This window comes from Haplochromis burtoni, unplaced genomic scaffold (genome assembly GCF_018398535.1).
Source record: "Haplochromis burtoni strain Fernald_Lab_line unplaced genomic scaffold, NCSU_Asbu1 Contig_34, whole genome shotgun sequence".
Taxonomy (NCBI): Eukaryota; Metazoa; Chordata; class Actinopteri; order Cichliformes; family Cichlidae; genus Haplochromis; species Haplochromis burtoni.
Window position 1 is genome coordinate 1,225,448 of NW_024582395.1, and position 22,691 is coordinate 1,248,138.

General features: G+C 39.8%; 2 protein-coding genes across 2 annotated transcripts in view; one reads left to right on the forward strand and one right to left on the reverse strand.

Annotated features, from left to right (window-relative positions):
- Positions 1-13,617, forward strand: part of ghra (growth hormone receptor a) — a 26,964-nt gene extending 13,347 nt beyond the window's left edge. Inside the window, exons 3-10 of the mRNA XM_005919004.3 lie at positions 1,861-1,990; positions 2,186-2,355; positions 3,423-3,601; positions 4,205-4,358; positions 4,511-4,601; positions 4,732-4,801; positions 5,476-5,714; positions 5,816-13,617. Coding sequence (XP_005919066.1) covers positions 1,861-1,990; positions 2,186-2,355; positions 3,423-3,601; positions 4,205-4,358; positions 4,511-4,601; positions 4,732-4,801; positions 5,476-5,714; positions 5,816-6,575 — 1,793 coding nt within the window. The 3' untranslated portion in view covers positions 6,576-13,617. The remainder of the gene's footprint in view (positions 1-1,860; positions 1,991-2,185; positions 2,356-3,422; positions 3,602-4,204; positions 4,359-4,510; positions 4,602-4,731; positions 4,802-5,475; positions 5,715-5,815) is intronic.
- Positions 13,087-16,663, reverse strand: selenop (selenoprotein P). The gene is made up of 5 exons (XM_014332573.2): positions 16,533-16,663; positions 15,735-15,964; positions 15,280-15,492; positions 15,034-15,151; positions 13,087-14,921 (listed from the first exon to the last, which is right to left on the reverse strand). Exons 2-5 carry the CDS (start codon positions 15,935-15,937, stop codon positions 14,172-14,174), a joined length of 1,284 nt encoding a protein of 427 aa, XP_014188059.2. The 5' UTR covers positions 15,938-15,964; positions 16,533-16,663; the 3' UTR covers positions 13,087-14,171.
- Positions 16,664-22,691: the final 6,028 nt, after the last annotated feature.

Consider the following 22,691-nt stretch of genomic DNA (forward strand, 5'->3'; position numbering starts at 1 on the left):
TGCCAGTAGCGTGCCTTTCTTCTTCTTCTTCTTCTTTTTTTTTTTTTTTTTTTACAAGTGAACAATCTTTAACGAGTCTGTGTGGAGATATGTTTTGGTTTTATGTTTAGAAACTATCAGCTCCAGTTGGTCTGTAATTTCTTTCCCCTGTGTTTTGATGCATGTTTATGTTCTAGGTCTGTGTGTGATTTATAATGCAGGCAGTGAGAAGAGAGAGCTGGCGGAGAGCCAGTGGAGCAGAAATCAATGGTACTTTCAGCTGCTTATTTATGGTTGCACCAAACTCTGGGACTCTATATTCTGCTGGGCGAGAAACTGATCTCCGACAGGAGCGGGGGGGGGCTGGGAGGGAGGAGGGGTTAGGTTGTTACGAAATGTTTGGACAGATCGAAACGTTAGCAGCATAATACTTTTTTAGCAAGTTCTTTTTTTTTTCTACTCGTATGTGCGCGCAATGATATTCATGGGATTCACAGGGTAGCAGCAGCAGTTGTTAAAAGAAAGGAATAAAATATTTCTGGCACATTTGCAAGTTTGTATTTGTGCATTGTTTCAGAAATCATGTGGAAGCATTTTCCATTTGTCTAGCAACTCTTTGAGTACAAATAATGCAGGATTACACTTAATACCCAGAGCTCATCTGATAGTCTTTAAATGTGGATTGTAACCTTAAGGTGCTATTATCTGTTGTGTTTTTATTGTTTTCAACTGTGGCAAGTTTCTGCAATTCTGAGGTTAAGATTAGATTTCAGCAAGTTTACTCAGCCTTTCCGTGAAAAAGTGATGTCTGACACCACCAGAAGTCATGATATTAGTGCAATTAAAGGTGACTGAGCTGTAAAAGGCTCATGCAGCATTGGTGTCACACTACCGGGCAAGAGGACGGATGGGCAAGTGGCGCAAAGTTTGTGAATGTTATAACTCGAGAACAAGGAGACATAGGAGCTTCAAAATGATATTATAGGTGCATCTGCTAAAAATCTCAGATGAGTTAGAACCTCAGTGACCTCAAGGTCAAGGTTTCTGAATATCTCGTGAAGTTTATAACTAGAGAACAAGGCGAAGTAGGATTTTCAAGGAATGGAATATTGGTGGGGGGAAAAAAAGAAGATGTACTTCTGCGAAAATTCAAGTTACTTTTGCAGAGTCCCGAAAAAGTTTTGCGAGATCCTGAGAAAGACTTTTTCCGCGCATCTATCAGTACCCGAGTACTGCAGCTGGCTGTTAATGAATTCAGCCAAGACTGCCAGGTCAGAGTACTCCTTCAGATGAGTGTGTCCTCTTGCACTAAGGACCCTCTTCAGATGTCTCTCACTTATAAAAACAGTCTCTACTGTCAAGCACTGATCTAATTTCATAGTTTAGGCCAAGCTCAAACTAAAAATCTATTCATCTGTCCCACGGGTGTATGTCCTCCATAACTGTGGTTTCCAAGGTCTCATTACTGACCTGGAAGTGCTTGGAGTTCAATCAAAAACTTTTGCGGGATCTCGCACAAGTAACTCAGGCTCTCGCAAAAATACATCTTAAACTTTTTTCTCCAATGTCCTTTGAAGGGCTCCATATGAAATTGATACTAAAGGTGCATCTACTAAATATCTCAGATGATTTTGAATCTCAGTATGCTTGACCTCAAGTTCAGAGTAAGCTTTCTGAAAATCTTGCGCATTTGATAATTTGAAAACACAGCAATGATTTTCAAATTGATAGCGGGCCCCTAGGAGACCGTGTATCTCTGTATTGTTAGACCAATAAAGCAAAGCCCCTGCAGACGCTGATAGATGTTAATAAAGGTGATTCATTATCCTAATGCAGTCTCACTTCCTTTCTAATCATTGCTCTTCTAACTCTGTCTTTCAGCTCTCATTGAGCCTCATTTTACTGAGTGTATATCAAGGGACCAGGAGACGTTCCGCTGCTGGTGGAGTCCTGGCACCTTCCACAACCTCTCCTCCCCTGGAGCACTCCGAGTCTTCTACCTTAAAAAAGAGTAAGTGTAATCTCCAAAATGCTTGCTATACTCTCAGAAATCCTAATAATTGCTTGTTTTGTAGAAAACTTCACGTAGGCACATTGTTTTGTGTGAATCAGTGAGCTCCATTAATGATGATATAACCTTTACTTGACAAGAATTTAGTTTTTTACTTCTTCTTATGTTTCTTCTGCCATTGTTTCACTCATTCAGGTCTCCTACAAGCCAGTGGAAGGAGTGTCCCGAGTATATCCATTCAAATAGGGAATGTTTCTTTGATGCACATCACACATCCATATGGATCACTTACTGCATGCAGCTTCGCACTCAAAACAACATCACCTATTTCAATGAAGATGACTGTTTCAGGGTGGAGAATATTGGTTAGTAGCCAAGATTTGTGCATATTTACAGATTTTTTAAAAAGTTTTGATTTATCAGCAAATTTGACATCCTACTGTTTCACATTTTCAGGTTGTCTGTAAAAATCCTTTGTAGCATTAGGAGATCTTTACAGATGTTACTTAATGTATTCATATGTAATTATATATTCATATTTCACAGCACAAAATGGTTATTTCTAGTTCAATGAATTACTCGTGCAGAAGGATACCTGGAAATTCGACTTGTTTTTGGACTTATGTCAGATAAACAGTGCTTAAGTGGTAAATACTTTGAGTCTAGAAGATGCTGACAAGCAATATATTATCATATGGCAACGTCATATGTTGCCTGACATCTTCTTCATGGAAAGATCTTTGTTTGTTCTTTTTATGAGTACAAATTAATTGTGGATGTTGTCTTAGACACTTGACCTGTAGTAGGGTCAGGCTTTTAGTTGCTGCTTATTCTTCCAAACCTCTTTGTTTATAGAAGGAGCGTAGCAACTACTTGTTGAATCAGCTCCAGATGATTCTTGACATTGTTTAAAATGCCTTCTCCCCCTCTTCTTTATGGCCAACGTTTCCAGTTATACCAAAGAAATATCTATTTGTGATGTGTTCATGATAATATCAAATCAGACCTGTGCAGTTTCAATCAATATTGCTTGCGTTTGCTCCAGTCTCAGTTCAAAATATCAATGTTTTACACAAATGTAATGTGATGGGAGGACTCCTTCTTTAATAATTATGATTTCGTGGAGGTTTTCACTTCTTTGCTTTGTCCTTATGTCCTCATCAATCGTGTTAAATTAATGAAGAAAAAAGAGAAAAACAAAACGTGTTGATCATTTAGTTTTAAATCTGTTAAATGGAATTAAATGTTTTAATCTTTGTAAAGGGAGTGACACAGTCTGGATTGAACAGATATTGACCTTTTGAACATAAGCAGTATTTTTTTAGTATTCTGTTAACCTTTTTTATGTGATCCTAAATTAGCATACCAAATCAGTAACTAGAAGTGTCCTTTCCTTCTGTTCGAATATGAACTTTTGCCTTTTCTCTGACAGTACGTCCTGACCCGCCAGTGTCTTTAAACTGGACCCTGCTGACTATAAGTCCTTCCAGGCTAAATTATGATGTCATGGTTAACTGGGAGTCCCCACCTACTGCTGATGTTAGGTTGGGATGGATGCGTTTGGAGTATGAGTTGCAGTACAGAGAGGGAAATACCACAAACTGGGAAGCAGTAAGTCTTTTATTCCTAACTTTTTAATAATCTTGCCCATTATTTATTTTTACACACAGTTCCTCACATTGACAAAAGCAGATTTTGCACATGCACATTAACACAAATAAAAAAAGAAAATCTCATGCTCTTAAAAATGAATTGTAGGTCATCGAAGCAGAGTGTTATGTTTCTCTTTCCCTCCCCCCTGAACACTTGTAGTTAAAATGCAGTTGGAGCTTTGCTGGCAAGGCTGTGAAAGCCAGAGCAAGGCCTTAGCATCTGTGAAGGAAGAGAAGGGAGGGATCTGTAGGTCAGAGGCCATGGGACTGTGTACAGGCTCGTATTCATTACCGCTTGGCTTGCCTGATGGTTGGGGACCTCACGTCCATCTGTTATAATAGCATGTCATCTATCCAGTCTATCTGAAGTGCATCAGTAATTGTGTAGTTACAGGTGCCAAAAATAAAAACGGACCTCTTGACACCCTCCTTTTCTTACTCAGCCTTTAGCATTGGTGTTGTTACTATTTCTGTCAGGATAGCTGCATCATTCTTTTTAAGCACATCATCATCATTTCTTTTTTTAATTTACAAAAGGTTTGTCTGTTTTTGCAATTTTCAGTTGGAGATTCAGCCACACTCTCATCAGACAATCTACGGTCTGCACTTAGGAAAAGAATATGAAGTACACATCCGCTGCAGGATGCAGGTTTTCATTAAATTTGGCGAGTTCAGTGAATCCATCTTCATTCAAGTGACTGAGATTCCTAGCACAGGTAACGCATGTGTTAGAATGATGCAATGCATTTTTGGTGAACTGCAAACTGTTTTTTTTTTCCTTTGAGCATTTAACACAGTATGATTGATGAAGCCAGAGGACTGGTTGTCATCATTATTATGACGAGTTCTGTTTCATTTTGCTTCTTAGAGTTTCCTGTCCATCTCACACTGGTTTTTGTATTTGGGACTGTGGGTATCCTCATACTCATCATGCTCATAGTCATCTCTCAGCAGAACCGGTACGAGCACTCACGCACTCCCTCTCTTTCATGCATCTGTGGTGTCCAAAACATCTGTGAAACAATGAGACATTTGCTAAATCACAGGTGCACATCTCTCTCTTTCTCTCTCGTTCTTCTGTCATTGCAGATTAATGATATTTCTGCTGCCGCCTGTTCCTGCACCCAAAATCAAAGGCATCGATTCAGAGCTATTGAAGGTATTTCTGGTCTGTGATTTTTCAAGCAAATGCTAGACCCCCGCAGTCAAGTAGCGTGACTGTCAGAGGGGGATCAAAATTGTTGTGTATTTTAATCAGATTTAAAAAAAGGCAATGTTTGGAAGTAAAATCATTATATAAGGGATTGTGTAATCACATTTTTAAAATTATATTTCAATTGTAATTTGGATAGAAAACAGACTCCTGTCTGTCTGTGCGGCTCATATTGTAGAGATGTGTTAGGTCACAAAATCACCACATCACTCCCTCGTCTCTCTCTCACACTCACTACCAGTTTATCATCTGACTCAACCACCAATTAAACGTGAAACAAAACTGAATATAAATAACAAGAAAAAATGGACATAAGGACCACTCAGAGGGAATTAGACAGAAAGAGCATCATGATTCAGGATTGTGTTGTGGGTGTATTATTCACAGAGTGCATTTAAAAGCCATACAAAACAATCTCACCTCTGAACAATTAAAAAAAAAAATCCTGATGTAAATTAATAAATAAGTTACGTTGTTAATTTGTGAGTAGACCAAGCTGCCATACACTTTTTGTTGGGTTTAAAATTTTAGACGTAAGTGTGCAAAGTCAGAGTGTTTTACAGAGGAAACTGTCAATTTCTGGAGCCTAAATGTCAGAACACTTGTTTGTACACTTGCAGAAGGGGAAGCTGGATGAGCTGAATTTTATGCTGAGTGGTGGAGGAATGGATGGCCTGCCCATTTATGCACCAGATTTCTACCAAGATGAGCCGTGGGTGGAGCTCATGGAGGTCAGTGAGACAGAGGATGTAGATAGTGGAGAAAAGGAGGATAACCGGGGCTCAGACACCCAGAAACTCCTGGGTCAGTCCCAACCTGTCAGTCAACACATCAACATAAGTTGCTCTAATTCAATCAGGTATGGCAAAGATTTACATTTAAAGGTGTTATTTGTTTAATCAAATAGCTCCGTGAATACTCATTTCTTTGCCTTTCTTGTTTTTTTGGCTTCTCCTCAAGTGGTCCAGATGCTGAGTCCGCCCAGGCCACCTGTTACAACACAGATCTCCCTGAAGAAGAAACACTAATGCTGATGGCCACGCTTCTACCAGGACAACCTGATGAAGAGGAAACCTCCCTTGATACTGTAGAAAGATCCTCAGCCTCTGAGACAGGTGAAAGACAGCTCATCCAAACCCAAACCAGAGGGCCCCAGACCTGGGTCAACACAGACTTCTATGCTCAGGTTAGCAATGTTATGCCCTCTGGTGGTGTGGTGTTGTCTCCTGGACAGCAACTCAGAATCCAGGAGAGCATCTCAGCCGCCGAGAAGGAGACAAAAAAGAAGCGGAAAGAGAGTGAAGACAGTGAGGAGTCTGAGGAACGGAAGCAAAAAGAGCCACAGTTTCAGCTGCTAGTAGTGGATCCAGAAGGAAGTGCCTTCAGTACAGAGAGCAGTATCCAGCAAATCAGCACTCCTCCCTCTAGCTCTCCCATGCCCGGTGAGGGGTACCACATCATACATCCTCAGCCAGTGGAGCCCAGACCTGCAGCCACAACGGAGGTTAATCAGTCGCCTTACATTCTTCCTGACTCCCCCCAGTTTTTTGCTCCTGTTGCAGACTACACAGTGGTTCAGGAGTTAGACAGTCATCACAGTCTGCTCCTTAACCTGCCTAGCCACCAGACCCCCCCTTCCTGCCTGCCACAGCACCCACTCAAGGCACCTATGCCTGTGGGGTACATTACCCCAGACCTGCTGGGAAACCTCTCACAATGAAATGACAAAGACATCAGACCTTTACATGTAAGGCTGATTCACCAGGAAGTTACCCGCAGTCGTCCTAACCGATACCCGTTGGAAACCAAGTAACTCCCAGCACACTGGGCGGCTGAGATGTGTACGGGTGTCTATTTTCAGAGGATGCTGAAAGGCAGATATAAAAGGCTACAAGATACTCTCTTAACTTCTTTGCATCTGCTAAAGGCGTTCTTTCTTTTGAGGCAGCCAAATATTAACATCATAAACCAAATGCACAGTTTGCTCTGTTTCGTCAGCATCTCATGCATCCATGCATGATTACAGTGAGCCAAGCAAACATAATATCAATGCTTAACTGCCTTGTGTTGCATTGTATCTCTGGCTTATTGTGTCCAGAGCAATGACACTGTTACAGTCTTAATTTTACAGAGTGCTTTCAGTGCATGACTGATGGTGTGAGTTTTCACACCAAACAAAGGTCATTGCTGGCGGTGATGCTGTTTACCCCACGAGGTACTTTATCAGTTTATCAATAGACCGTTCTTATCTCATCATATCATATTAGCACTTCACTAGAGATATATTTTTTATAAAAAAAAACAACCAAGTACACTGTTCAATACCTATCCAGATTTAGCTTGCATTCCAGTCTTCATTTTATCTAAAAGGTAGCTGTTCATATTTTCAGAGTAAGTAATGGAATTGAGGTCGTATAATGTCAAGCTATGTTCCTCTTAACCTCTAGTTCAATAGAATGTTTAATGCTTTAAACAAATAGAAAAAAACATCCAGCACGCGTATACACACACAAGAGATACCAAAGTCAGGGCAACAAACACCAACAGCAAATTAAAGTTAGTCCAGTCACAGTTATACCTCTTTCTTTTCGTGGAAAGTGCTTAAAGGAAATCTGGGAAATGAAGGAAACCACTAACTTACACATAAGTAGACACAGTAGAGAAATTAAAACACTTCATGGACTAGTACCCATAATTAATTGAATATCACACGCTGATATACATTGTGTGGTTTGTTTGGGTTTTTTTTAGGTTATTTATTGACATTTAATTTTGACGCCAAGTTCATACGTTGCACTGAAGTGCAGCACTTGTATTATGAGGAAGAATTCTATCAGTTTCACTCACAGCTGGGAGAAAACTAGGCTATACGTTACAGAGCACCACCAAGTGCCTTGCTCAAGGGCACGTTGATTAAGTAGTTTACCGGAGAGAAAGGGACACATGCACACAGCTAGCAATTCAGAGAGACTAGGGCAGCGTATTTTTTTTTAACTTAAACCATAATGCTCAAGCTTTCTTCTTGGGGTTTGTATTCCTCTGGTGTAAATGAAGCAAGCTGAAAGACTGTGAAAGTATACTTTAAATGTAATTAGCTAAATCTTTCTACCTATTAACTGCCAAGTGTTAACAGCCTGTGCCTATAATATTATAAGTGGCTTGCCAGTTCTGTGCTATGGTACTATGTTTATGCAATCACAACTTGTGCATTTATGCATTGCTTTGTGCAGGCAAGATCTAGAAGTGGACAGTGTAGGTGAACTGTGCAGAGATATCGCTTTTAAAAATCTGCACAAGCACTGCAACGGCAACACGCACGTGCGTGCATGCATACAAGACAATAATGCGTAAAACTATTTCCCTTAATCATATTTTAGTCTTTGCCTCGTTCACCTAGTTTATCAGCTGCAAACCACAATAAGCATCCTGCTAATCATGCTCACAAAACCTTTCAAATCCAAAGTGATTATGAAAGTTTGTACTGACCACTTGCAAACTGACATGTATGTAGCTGCGAGCATTCCTCCCCAAGAAAAGCTCAGTTATATATTGTTGCTTAATAAGTTAGATATCTTTATAATGTTTACAATAAATTTGTCCTGGGAATTGGGGGATTTTTGCAATACAATCAGAATCAGAATACTTTATTAATCCCGAAGGAAATTAGGGTTACAGCAGGCAGCACGCTAATGGCGCATGCGCACAATGTGGGTGAAATCAATCTGAATCTGAACAACCTCCATTTGGCAGCCTCCAAATGAGCTTTTCTCACCATAACACAAATGTATTCTACAGAGCAAAGGAAGCACATCCAGCATAGAAATACATCGTTAATACAGATAAGTGGATAGATGAGTCAGATAATATATGCCTTTTAATCTGACAATCTCATAGCAATGCAAGAGCCATAAAATGATTTTTTTTAATGGGAATCTGATAAATATGTGCCACTTCTCTCTATCTCGCCTTTATATCTCAGCATTATGTCGTTGCAGCCTGGCGCGAATGATCCCAGCGAGTCCTTGCTGTTGCAGAAAAGTCTTAATATATTGACTGTTGCTGTAAAATTACAAGCATATATATTTTGCGTCATTAGTAGTAGCCACAATATATTGCTGCTCAGTGCATGTATATTTCCCGCATTGAGCCTTACTGTGGTGTCAGTCGAGAGAGCGCAACGATCATTATAACATGTACGTAAGTGTTTTGCAGGCGACGTCCGTAATCAGTAGCATTGTAACGTGACCGTTTCGCCCCGAGAATCTTTCACAGTGTTTACACTCATCCAAAGACCCCCAGAAGGCTCTCTGACTTTATGAAGGAAGATCAGATCATGGGAAAAGCACTGTTTTGATCCTGTATCAGTTGTACCATGGTGATTTTTAAAAGTGTACAAACTGAAATGTGGAAAAAGGAAAAAAAGGAAGAAAAAAAAAGTTAAATCTGTTAAAGTGTTTTTTAAAGGTTACAGTACGATAGAAATATTTGGGAGGTGCTTCTTTTCTTCAAGCTGTGCAAATGTTTACTACATTTCAAATGTTATTTCAAGCTTATAAATGTTACAGACACTTTAGAAGAAGCACTTTGTACACGTACAATATATATCTGATGTAGACATATTTTGTATCAAGTGAGTGAAAAAAAACAGCGCTATAAACTAGTATTATATATTTTCTAGTCAGCAGAGTAATCAGAAAGTGAGGAACAGTATCAGTGTCGATAAGCTTCAGTTTTGTTTAAAGAACGTATTTTACACAGATTGCTTTTAACAGATTACTAGAAAGATGTATTGTAATGGAGTATTTAATATTTGCTATAAGATTTATAGATAGATAAATGCAGATTTTTAATGAAGTCATATCAAAAAAGAGGCAGAGTGAATAGGTATATTGTAACTCTGTGCTCGGACTTTCCTCCCGCTATGTGATTTCAGCATTTCATTATTTGAAAGTGCATTTTTTGACGGGGGTAAAATATTTTATAATGATGCCTTTTAGCCCCCAGCCTGTCAGTCCAAGTGTGGCTTTTGTCGTTCTACAGTGTCTGGAAGTAGTTTTGCTGGAATCTGTGCTGGTTGTTGCTCGTTATCAAGCAAAGAGCACCGAGCCACACATTTTTCAGCTTGTTGAGGAAACACTTTCATTCTTGACTTGAGTACAGCGGTATACAGTCTGATTTTTAATGACCTTCAGTGGTTTCACTCTCTTTCCTTCCATGTGCTATTTATTTGTCTGCCCCACCACCTTAGCCAAATTAACTGTGAATGGTGCTGCATGAGTAATATTTTCGCTGCAGTGTTGTCATCTTGATTAATAAAGCTGGAAATGTTCTGCATGCCAAAATCAGACCCATCACCATTGTGGTCTCAAGTATGACGTTTCGGTTTGCATTGGCTTGTTTTCTTCATATTTTGACACAAACCCCTCACACCCACCCCCTCCGTCCTTGGAGCCGCTGTCCTTGTCTGTTGGCTGCTGTTTTACTCGGGGCTAAGAACTTGTTTGTGATGTTTATTTGATATTGTTCTCTTGCCAATTGAGCCTTTCTGATGTTGTATATGTGATCAATAAGCTCTCGACAAGTTACAAAATAAATATACAGCATCTTGGTCATTATTTTTGTCGTGTTGTCTTCAAGAATGAAAAAATAAAAACGTTTTCAAAGGCAAATCTAACTGCTAATGCTGTTTACGAAGCGCCTTTCTAAGCTGCATTTAACTCCATCTCCAATTTGTACGCTGTGTGTTGGACCAGTTATTTTATTTTCAACTAATCTAGCGTTTTAAATGCAAACGTAAACTAGACAAATTAGATTTCCCCGAGTTATCGAGATCGTGTTACTTATTATAGATAATTTACAACAGTGTTTATGACTAATTCCGTTTCAAGATGCAGCTCAACAAGCTCTTCACAAGACCTCCCAAAACCACTGCCAGCTGTGTCATTAAAAGTATAATAGCATTGAAAGTGCATACTGCACAGTAAAGGTCAGCTCAGATCAGCACTGAGTGACAGAAGAAGGCTGTTAATGAAGAAAATTTGCTGCCCAATGTGGTCTTAGAGTTTAAATGCAAACAGATTTCCGTGTGTGTGTCTGACAGAGATGAACACTGGAATTACATCCGTGTATGTGTGGCAGTTGGAGTGGGAAGAATGTGCGCTTGTTTGTGAGAAACACAGAGGAACTTTGTGCGAATGAGTTCACAAGCGTGTGAGTCTCTGTCGCTGCCGGTATAAATGGAGAGAAAACGGCTGCAGGAAACGTTGTGCATCCGTGCATCGAGGGGAAAGCATATCGGACAATTAAGACAGGCTGTGTACTGCCCAGCTCTGTGTGGGGCTGATTGAATCAGAGAGACAGCCACTCACAGCTCTTTGTCTCAGGACATTGCAGGTAATTACCCATAAGTCACTGTTCCTCTGTATTGGATCTTCAGCCCAATTACGCCCACACAAGCAGTCCACCTCAGCTTCATTTATTACCTCCGGTTGCTTGTTGACCTTTTCAGACACACAGTCCAACAGGCAATTCAGCTATAACACTGAACAGAAGCTGGTGTGCTTTAAGTCTTTGAGATAATTTCACAGATTTTGGAGCTGGACACTGGCATCATTACACCAATGTTAGTATAGAAAGATGAGCTTAAGGTGCCCCTCTTCTAGATGACACTTCTGTTAATGTTTGTTGCATCTAAAGCTATTTTAATAACAAGCAAACAGTCATACAATGCCAAACCAACAAGAACTCATCAGTGCAATCACTATAAACCAGAAATGTAAGCGTGTCATCAGCATGTGCAAGCAAAGTGTTTTCCTTTAGCCAAATAAATAATTGCATAACATAAACTGGGAGTGCGATGTGTGCTTTGCTTCTGCACATTTGTCGATATGTTGCAGGAAACTAGAAACAGACACTTTGATCCTTGAAAATGTGAGAGTAACCCAATAACCTAAGAAGTCCCTTTATTTCATTGTATGAAATGTATGAAAAATGCTAATTTGGGAGGATTTGTCAGTGAATTTGTCAATTAAAGGCTCTATCAAATCTGTATGAATGGAAGGGCTTCAACAGTATACACATCAGCTCGATGGCTCAATGGTGGTGTAGTGGTGGTTTATTGTCTAGATCTTTATCGCCACCTGCTGATACATATTTGGGAAAACAGTGAAAACACTTTTTACAGAAATCATCTCCAGATCATCTAAAGGGAAAAAGTATCTACTCACAGATTTCTGAGTTGCTGAAACATTAAATCCCACTCTCTAAATCAGGAACTCCTCAGTGTCCTGAGCCAGCTTATCAACTTTATGACAGTTTTCATCTAGTCGGAGACTATTTGTGTGTGTGTGTGTGTGTGTGTGTGTGTGTGTGTGTGTAGTGGTAACCACAGATAACAGGGGATAAACGGATAAACATGACTGCATCAGAAATATCATTACTACATTATTACATAACAAGAAACTTTAATAGAGTATGTTCATACTAGCGCTTTGGGTGCCTTGAAAAGCGCTATATAAATCCAATCCATTATTATTATTATTATTACTTGTTTGTGGAATGATAACATTTAAGAATTTCCCAATCATTTCAACAGTGATTTTTAACTGTTTTAGGCTAATAGGCTAATGTGTTTAATAGTATTATTTACCTATATTTTCTTATAAAGCGATGTTTATTTGTATCATAATTTCCATAATAAAATTACTTTTACTAGGTAATGTTTTATGTGACATCTAGTATCTTCACTTTTCCATTTTCCCTTGAGCTTTGTAAAGGTGGGTACCCTCTGGATGGGCCTCCTGTCCATTACAGGATTAACACAGACAACCATACAATCATAAAAATACTCTCACATTTAAACCTACCTGGCAGCACCACTCATATTTGAGCTGAGAGAGGAAGGCAGTGAGAATATTTCCATTTCCTATGGAAATGAGGAAAGCCAGATATCACACCATTTTAGCAGACTTCCTTTTTTATTCATGTTTCAGTAAATAGTCCATTACTTCTTCTAGTGAGAGAATCGTTTCCTTATGTTGTAAATTGCCCACATGAAGGTGTAAGGAAGATCAATGTTTTTTTTTTTAATGTATGAGCACTGTTTTGATGTAAACAGTATCAGCTGTGACTACTGAATTAAATGGGACAGGATACTATATTGCAGCTAATATGATCCCCCTCATTCACATGTAATATATACACTGAAAGAAAAAAAGAAGATACTCGAAAACTAGAAGAGTAATTGAGCCATCTTTATTCAACTCTCATTTTTCACCTTGCATACAATTCCAATACAGTTCTCTGTCCGATCTTCAGGTTTTCAGGGTGACTGATGTCTTCCCACTGAAACCATCACTAAGAACAGAGCGTATTCAAACAGTCATTCATTGCTTTACTCTCGTTTTCCTTGCTGTCTTCCTGAACTTCAAAAAAAAAGAAAAGAAAAGAAGCCTTGTAGCAATGTGTGAACTCTGAAGGCTAAATACCAAATTTGGTAAAAAGAAAAGTGAAAGAATAAATTGTACTGTTAGTACTCAAAATTTGAAGATTTTCTCTTATGGAAAAAGGTCACACCTGAGATATGTTAAAGCTTGTGCACAAAACATGTGTTAGTTACTGCTGTTATATATGTACTTAAGAATGATAATCGATAGAATGCCCCACAAAAAAATGATTGGTCTATAGTTTTTAGATTTATTTAAATGTCTTTTAGGGGGTTTCCTCAGTAATGGATCAGTGCTATTGGACTTCCCTAATAAAAAGGCAAATACAACCTTAAGACATATTTTTAACTAATTCATAAACTGTGATGCTCTTGTTTACTATTTCCTCTAAATTACTTTCACTTTTATTTGCAGTTTTTTGTGTCATTTCTACTTCTGAACTTTAAAAACTTTGAAGCGTTTATCATGTTTTGAACTACCCTCTCCTTTTTCTCCAGCCTGACATCATACAGACGCCACTAGATCATAGTTTCTGCATCTGGTTTCATAAAGGATGGAAAAAACATAATGGGGGGGCTAATTTGAAAACATGACAATCACATACACTCCTGAGAAAGGAGGAGGGCAACCCACTGACAGATACATTGAGATAGTTAAAATTGCGATATTCTTTAAATCATATTCAAATTACTTCAATGATAAGCTCACAATAGCTGCTTGACTCCAATTTAACCCATTGCTCTACTGTCAGGAATGCCCACCCTCCTCTCTCAGGGTAATACTTGTTGGTAAAAAGAGCATTTGGCCCCGGTGTTGCTGACTGGTGTTAATATGAAGCTGACATCAGAACCAGCTTACAGCTGCTCTCATCCTCAGCTAACAACACCTGGGGGTCAGGCTCACTGGGCTGGCTGAGGCTCCTGTCAGGCAGCGTGAGGCAAGCGTCACTGTCAGGTTTCCCTAACGTCATTGACTGCATCGCCTATCAGCCCGTGTCACCGTCAGGAGGTGGGTAACGCCTCATCACAGTGTCAGAGACCGACTGGCTGCTCACTCCCTGCCTCGCCAAACAGCCTGCGTCAGTGTCAGCATCAGCTGCTCTTAATTTCATTGTCAGAGCCCGTCAGACCCTGTCAGTTGTACTTTAACTTTCACCTGTTCTTCCTAGATAATCAAGGCCTTTCAATGACTGCATGAGCCTCCTGTGCCACCTGTTGATTGTGCACGTCCTGGGGAATCTGGCCTAAATCAAAATGATGCTGGGTCTGAGGCATGTCACCTTCATGGAAATGCCCATGTGGTCTAACACCGTGCTGTGTCTGGTCGGCACCATTGTGATTTCTATGATGATGGCCATTGTTGTGATCACTGCCATGGCCAAAGCCACGAGGATGAACATCGTGATTATCCCCATGGTGGCCGTGACCGTGACCATTCTGATGACCATGACCATGACCATTCTGATGACCGTGACCATTCTGATGACCGTGACCATTCTGATGACCGTGACCATTCTGATGACCATGACCATGGTGATGACCATGTCTGGTGTCGTCCTGTTCAGCTGGGACATCAGGCTGGACCTCTGCATTATCTTTGCACTCCTCTGGGATCTCAGTACTCTGAAATTACAAGCAGAGATTCAGTTTAAGATCTTGCCTCTGATTAAACAATTATAATATGATGATCATATTACCTCACTTAAAAAACAACTCTGTTAGATTTGATCTATACCTCATGTGTGCAGTCGCCACATAGGCGTTTGCAGTAGGTGTCTTTGATTGCCTGCGCAATATGGCCCTGTCCAATGATGGAGTATGGAAGTGAAATGCGGTGGGTTAGACGGCCACACCTGTTTGCAAAGGGACAGAAAAGCATTGTAAGATTAGGCTTGTGGAGGTGAGATATGTTGTCCAAAATTACAATGTTCTATTGGTTTTTCCAGAAAAATGTGACTGAATTTTCCACTTCATGTCAAACCTGTCATAAATGAAAAAGTCATCTTTCTCTCCAGCCAGAGTCTGCCAAACATCAGGCTGTTGCCCGTCCTGCTTGTAGAGTATGATGTTCTTGGAAAGTTTGGCCTCCAGCAAAGGGTGCAGATGTCGTGATTGCTCCCCCTGGTGGTTAACGACCATGTAGACCACATTCTTAAGACCCTGACGTTCCAGCTTCTGCTGCAGGCCATCTAGTCTGCTCAAAAGAAGAGCATTGGGAATCAGTATCAAAGCAATATGTCAAAGTAAAAATGTCTTCTATGAATATGAATAGAAAGATTTCTTTGACAGTTTTAACAAATTTAAAAATCTCCTATAATATCTCAGTTAACAGTCCCTTGTGCTTTGCCACAGGGCTGATCCATTGTCATGACACTTTTTGTGTTATAAATAATAAGAAGTGTGATATACAACCATTGTCATATGACGGGCACATACCTGGAAGCCTGCACCAAGCAGAACAGTCAGCTGGCCTGTAAAAGGGCCACTACCGTCACTCGACCTACTGACCCCTTCATAGGCTCCACGTCTCCTATCCTCCAGTCTGAAGGTGGCTGACAGCGGGGCCCTCCCCCCTCACTTTCTGCCCCACCCCCATGGAGCAGGCAGAGAGTGAGGAGCAGACTGAGGCCTGCCCACATTTCTGTGGCGCCTCCTTACTGCCCCAACTTTAGTTTCAGAGAGGAACAGGGTAGAAAAAACAGAAAGGAACAGAAAGAAATGCATGAAACTCAGCAGAAAAACACAGCCTATTAGTACAAAAGGTCAGAGAAGGTGTTCAATTTTTACATTCCTCATATCATACTAGGAATCTTTCTGGACTTGATATAGGGTATATATCAAAATCTGTGCAATTAGTAAGAGTGAGCAGAGCACTTTTATGAAGTTTTCACTGGTGTTGCAACACAAATTTTAGTCCAGTGATGCAGTAAATACAAAAAGTAATATAAAAATATAACTTAAGAGGATTTGTGACTGAATATTATATTAAAAAATTTGTTCTACAATATATGACAAGCAGAAAAGTTCAAGCAAAATATTTGTTGTAGTTTATGCAGAGAGAACCTGCGCACTCATCAAAAAATTCTATATTGCGAAATACCCCAACGTCTGGTTTCTAATGGGGGGTTTTTTGGTTTTGTTTTTTAACAGTTTACTTATTGCAGCAGTTAAACATTGACTTATAGGTCTTTACTTTATGTAAGTTAACAGAATATAATAAATGTTGTTACTTACCCTTTGGTTAAAAAGTTTCCTACCCTCTGTTCAGCTCTGCGTGGCTGCAACTCTCTGAACAAAAACAAGCCTCCTCCTCCTCTGTCCCTCCTTATATAGCCTCCCTGTTGTTTTTCTATCAGGAAGGAGGACAAAGTTCAGTCACAGCAGTATGCTGATCATCACACTTTTATCAAGTTAAAAAGTCACAGTGCATGAAATCTGCTTGCTGACAGGACACAGATGTTTATAATGGCACATGTACAGTTTCCAAAGGGTAGTTTGTCCTTAAAGGGACCTTAAGGAATGTGTGAGGACAAATTTTTTTTGCCTATCTTATGTAAGTGCTGGAGATAGTGTGTGCATTTGACTTGTAAATCAAAGCTGTTGATTTGTTAATATGTAACATATCATATATAGGTATATTATGAAGCCAAAATATGGAAGAAGATTGTGCAATTCTCTTTCTTACTTTCTGCAGAACACACAGGGCGGGACTCTGGTGGGTGTCCAGCATGCTTCTGCAAAGTCACAGAAAAACATGTAGGGAAGGCCCATGCATATATGCATATCTGGCACAACTGAGGAATGCTGCAGCTTAATGCATAAGCATGATAAGATAAACAAAGCTTCATGAGTAATGAATAGTACAGAAATTTAGAGATCAAGTAAATAATACTCAAGTTCTTATATGCTTCCACTGAAAGAGGAATTTAAATCACTAAAACAACAAAGGGGAAAATGCTAAAGTGCAGAGAACCAGTAAGGCTAAGAACAGCAAAAGAGTCTAATGAAAAAAAATACTTTGAAAGTACATTCGGTAACCTTGTTAGGAGCCATATTGAAGTAAGCAAGCAATCCAAAGTTTGATTATATAAAAGCTGTAAACGGACTCAAAGTACAAATACTCTTAGAGTGTTATCTTTCTGCAGATGTGGGCCATGTAATTGAGAAAGTGCAAAGTCCAGTTTGGTTTTAACCAGATAAGCAAATATCGGTGAGTTTGGGGTTCATCAAGGAATTAAAAAGCCTTAGCAGACATGGTGATGTAACTATAAGGTGATATCTGGAACTGACTGTGTTTTTGCACTGTTCCAACACCCTTCATGTCTCTACAAGTTCATCCTTCCATATTCCCATATTGATATATTTGATACAAAACAGATGACAGATGGAGCAGCAAATTTCCTGCTGATTCAAAGAGTCTGTGCCAGGAACACAACGGCCAAATACTGTAGCAATAACTGTTGTAGTTTTACCTTGGGGGATGACAGAGGATTATGCTAATGATAAGAAGTAAGGAAAAACACCAGCAGTTATGCACACTGCAGCACGTAAGTAAAAGCACAAGTGATACTGTAGAGTTAATAGGAGGTTATGCTGTTGAAGTCCACACATGGAGTGCATAGAGTGAATGTGGTTACTAATGTCTATGAATTTAATTCAATTTAGCTTCATATATATAGTGCTAATTCACAACAACAATTGGTTTAAAGTGCTTTAGATTGTATGGTAAAGACCCTATATTAGTACAAAGAAAACCCAGTTGATCCAATGATTTAGGTGTACTGTTGTCTACAATTAAGAGATGCCTGCTATATTTATTACTGTAGCTGCATTTCTCTATGAGTGTTGTGGGATTATAATATTATCTTATGCCCCTAATTAAAGATTGTGAAATTATTTTGTAGTTTTAGTTTGTATTATTCTCCTGAATTAGAAGAAGGTGATAACTATTACAGTTATTAAACTGATTTGTATTACATTAGACTGCTGATTCAGTGTGAATGAATGATATTGTTTATGATGCATTATACTGCTGAGTTATAAGAAATACTGTTTTCAGAGAGTCAGGACTTTGCTTTTTCTGATAGTAGAGGAGACAGAGAGCACATTTCACGGGAGCTTCACCCCCACCATTGTTGAAGGCAGACAAAATAGGGAGCCAAGGCCATAAGTCAAGCTCGCTAGGAGTTAGAAAGAATGTGAATGTTTAGGTTTTTACGACTAGGTGGGGGCCAGTTTGAGTAACCCTCCACCAGTTTGAGATTTGCTGTGTCCCTCTTCATGCATGTCTCCCCATCCGGATGGTTCATGCTCAAAAGTGTTGTATTGTATGTAATAAAGTAATTGTTGATTGAGCATTTATACACCGAGTATTGTCCTTCCTTCAGCCCAAAGATCGAAAGAATTGGGAGTATTTAACAGTGTGTTATGCATATACAGTTGTAATTAATAATATCTTATTTTGTTCATTGCCTGGTTAAGCAAAGTTGGTTGCCTGTCCAGTTCAATATGGTCTGCTGCCAAACCTGTCCCAGCAGCTTAAACCTATTGCAGCATAATGGATTGTAAACAGTCACCTCACCCAGCCCTCCCTGGGAGTTGGTTCCACAGGAGAAGGGCCTGATAACTGAAGGCTTTGCCTCCCATTCTACTTTTAGAAATCTAGGAACCAAAAGTATGCATGCAGTCTGACAGTGAAGAGCTTTATTTGAATTTTTAAGATAAGCTGGAGTTTCTCTTATTAGGCATTTAGTATATGAAAATATTTTAAATTCAATTTTGAATTTAACAGGCAGCTAGTGAAGAGAAGCTAAAAAGGAAGAAGTGTGATTTTGATTTCTAGTCCCTGTCGAGCATTACTCTGAGGCAGAATGTTTCTAATTTTGGAGACCATTAAAATATTTGTTTAATGTTCACACTGAATACATATCATGATCAAAACTGACCCCCAAGTTTCTCACAGTGTTACTGGAGACCAGAGTGATACCATCCAGAGTAAGTATCAGTTTAGACACCATGTTTCTAAGATTTTTATGGCTGAGCAGCGTTATCTCAGCCTGTCTGAAATTATGTAGGATATGTGTTATTTGACTTTATGAATAAACAAAGCTGGGTATCATCTGCATAGCAATAGAAATGTCTTTGTTTTTTTATAAAATTGCCTATAAGGCAACCATGTTTAATGTAAAAAGCACTTGATTCAGAAAAGAACCCTGGGGAACTCCATGACAAACTTTGCTGTGTGAAGTCCCCCTATTTACATGAACACATTGGAGTCTATCAGATAGATTTGATTCTCAATTTTCCCCAGTGCAGTACATTTCTTTTAATGCCAGTGATGTGTTCTGATTTCTGCAGTAAATGATCAACAGTATCAGATGCTACACTGAGGTCTGGCAGTTCAAGTACAGAGATGAGTCCACAGTTAGAGGCCATAAGAAGATCACTGATAACCTTCATTGGTACTGTTTCTGTTCTATGATGGATTCTGATTCATGACTAAAGGTCTTTAAAAGAATATCACCTGATCGGTGCATTGAGGTGGTGTCGTAATTTCATTGTAGCAATCAGCTGACAAAATAGAACATGATGTGACTGACCTGCCAAGTTATTGATTTATAGAGCCTGGGGCTGTGGTATATACTGTAACCTATTTTAATGCCACACTGATCAAATTACAATAATGCATAACATTTTCAACAGAGCCTACTAACAACTATTCACCAAACTAGTGTATATGAAAGAGCTAAGTGTCGTGGTCAGTCTTGGACACAGGTTGTATTGTTGATATTTTTCCTGGATGCGATTTATATATTCCAGAGGTCTATGTGTGCCTAGGTTAAGTAGTATTTAATGAATTCCCTTTTGTGTTTCATTCTGTTCTAGAATCCTCACTGTGTTTTTTCTTTCAGTGTCTCCTGTGTCATGTTAATTTAGTGTTCTCATTCAGTTATGGTGATCTTCCTGTTTTATTCTGATGTTTTATTCTGATGACCCCTCCACGAAATGCTATCTTATCGTGGTGGAGGTGTCTTGCCAAATTATGTATCCCCGAAAGAATTGGTTTCCCCTGCGTCGGGAGCATGCACTGGCCTTTTGAAATCATGGACAAACAGTATCCCACATTCATGATTTTTAGTTCATAAACACTTCTAATAATGACTAACTACTCCAGAAATTTGAGAGATATTAGCTCTTTATACAGTAAAGTTACAGTGGGATACAAATAATATCAGGGTGATCCTGACACAATTTGTTCCCCTTGTCCAAAGACTTATTGCTTCTGAAATTTTGGAGGTTTTAGCTCAGTACAGTTCTGTATAGTCACTGAAGGATACAAATAATGATCAGTCAAAATGTTATTGGTTTATTGAAATAATCCCGTCCGATGTTGTGCCAAGGTCCCGATGCAGGGGAAACAATTTCTGTCAGAGATACATAATTTGGCACGACTAGATAAAGTCGGGCTCACCTCAACGCATGGCTTGAGCTCTGGAACCAGTGTCCTGGAGAGGGGCTGGACTCTGTCTCAGTCTGGAGTTGCCCGTGGTGAGAGGTGGCGTGCTGGGGTGGGTATCCTAGTATCCCATCGACTTGCTGCCTGTACGTAGGACAAGAGGGTTCGTTCCCCGCACCTTTGGGTGGGGAACTGTCGAGGTAACTAAGGCAGTTAAATAATTCCTTGGTTATGCACCCCTGGGGTGGATGCCCTGAGTTATTGAAGGCTCTGGATGTTGTAGGGCTGTCTTATCAACACACCTCTGTAATGTTGCGTGGAGATCAGGGGTGGTACCTCTGGATTGTGATGGTTCCCATCTTTAAGAAGGGGGACAGCAGGTGTGTTCAACTATTGAGGGATCACACTCCTCCTCAGCCTCCCTGATAAAGTCTATGCCAGGGCGCTGGAAAGAGAGTCCGTTCGTTACTTGAACCCAGGATAGGACATCCCAGGGCATCATGGTTTAATTTAACTTCCTTCTGAGTACTTTGATAGTGGAGTCATCTGTGTCCTCACCTGTTACATCTCCCTTCAATATCTTGTGTATACTGTCTCAGTATTCTTTTGTCTTTTGTTGTCTCCTGTGTTCTGCTATCCTGCGAATGTTTTGGACTTGTTGTCTTCCTGTGAGGTTCAGAATTAAAGATGGATTTTGAGTGTATTTAATGCTGATATCCCCTTGGCGCCAGCTGTGGGCTCAAGGCTGGAGCCGAACAAAAACTCCCTGATAACGACTGTGTTGAGTCTGTTCCTTCCCACTCCATGCAAGGCCACCTGGGTTGGCTGGTAGACTGTTTACTTAGCCTGGTAGGGCGAAGGACACTGTCTCAGCTGAACTATGGACACGCACACACATACACTTACACTGATAAGCACTCACACATCCCCCCTCCCCTTCCAATGCCTTCGATGCTTGTTGCCTCCTGGGAACACCAGGCGGGTCTGGGCCCACGTTGGAGAGACGGCGCAGTGGCAGGATGGCTGCTGTGTTGCCTGGGATTACTCCTTGTCCCCTACCCAACCCTGTTGCTGGTCATGTGCTCTATAATGTTGTACTGTAGACATTTATGTGCTTTCTGTGCAGAGGAGTTTTTTGTTTCCTGTTTTCATGCTGTCCTCCTATAGCCCAGCATGAGTAGAGGTCTCTTTTTTTCCTCTTGTACTTTCCCATTGTAGTGTACATTTCAGTGTTTTTTCTGGAATGCAACCGTTCTCTGACTTGTATCCCCATGTGATGTCTGTGTCGTGTGTGTAAGGTTGGGGGGCGGGTTCATTCCACTGCAGGGCAACCTGCCACTGCATGTGGCGAATAAAATTTGAACTTGAACTTGAACTATTTCTCATCTCATGAGTCCTACATTTGTGTCCACAAACTGCCAGTTACACTGCCAACATGTGACATGTGGTGTGAGACTACCAAGTTAAAAGTGTAGTAAGTTTTATTTTAGAGCAAAGTTGTCCTGGTGCACCCATCTTCCCAATTTAACAGAGCTTCCGAGTTTCAGCTGGAATTTCTTAAGATAATTAACTCAACTCGTGTTAATCATCAAGCGCACTAATCCCCCTTATGCAGTAGGATGAACTTAACCGAACTTTGATCTTCCAGGCCACTATCCGGTGAAAGTTTCCATTTGGCCATTTTTTTGTTTTCATACTTTTATTTTAATTTGTCATACACAAGAAAAAATTGGTTCAAGTTAATACATGCGTTTAATAAAAAGTAAATGATGAAAGTGAGAGTTCTGTTGAATTAAGTTTTTTTTTTTTCCAAAATGTAGAATGTGGATATGTTGAATAAATTAAAATAAAGGAACTTCAGTGACAAGAGAATAAAGTTTTTAAATTTTTGTTTGTTTGGTAGTCGTTATTTCCCCCAGCCAGGTAAGTGTTTGTCT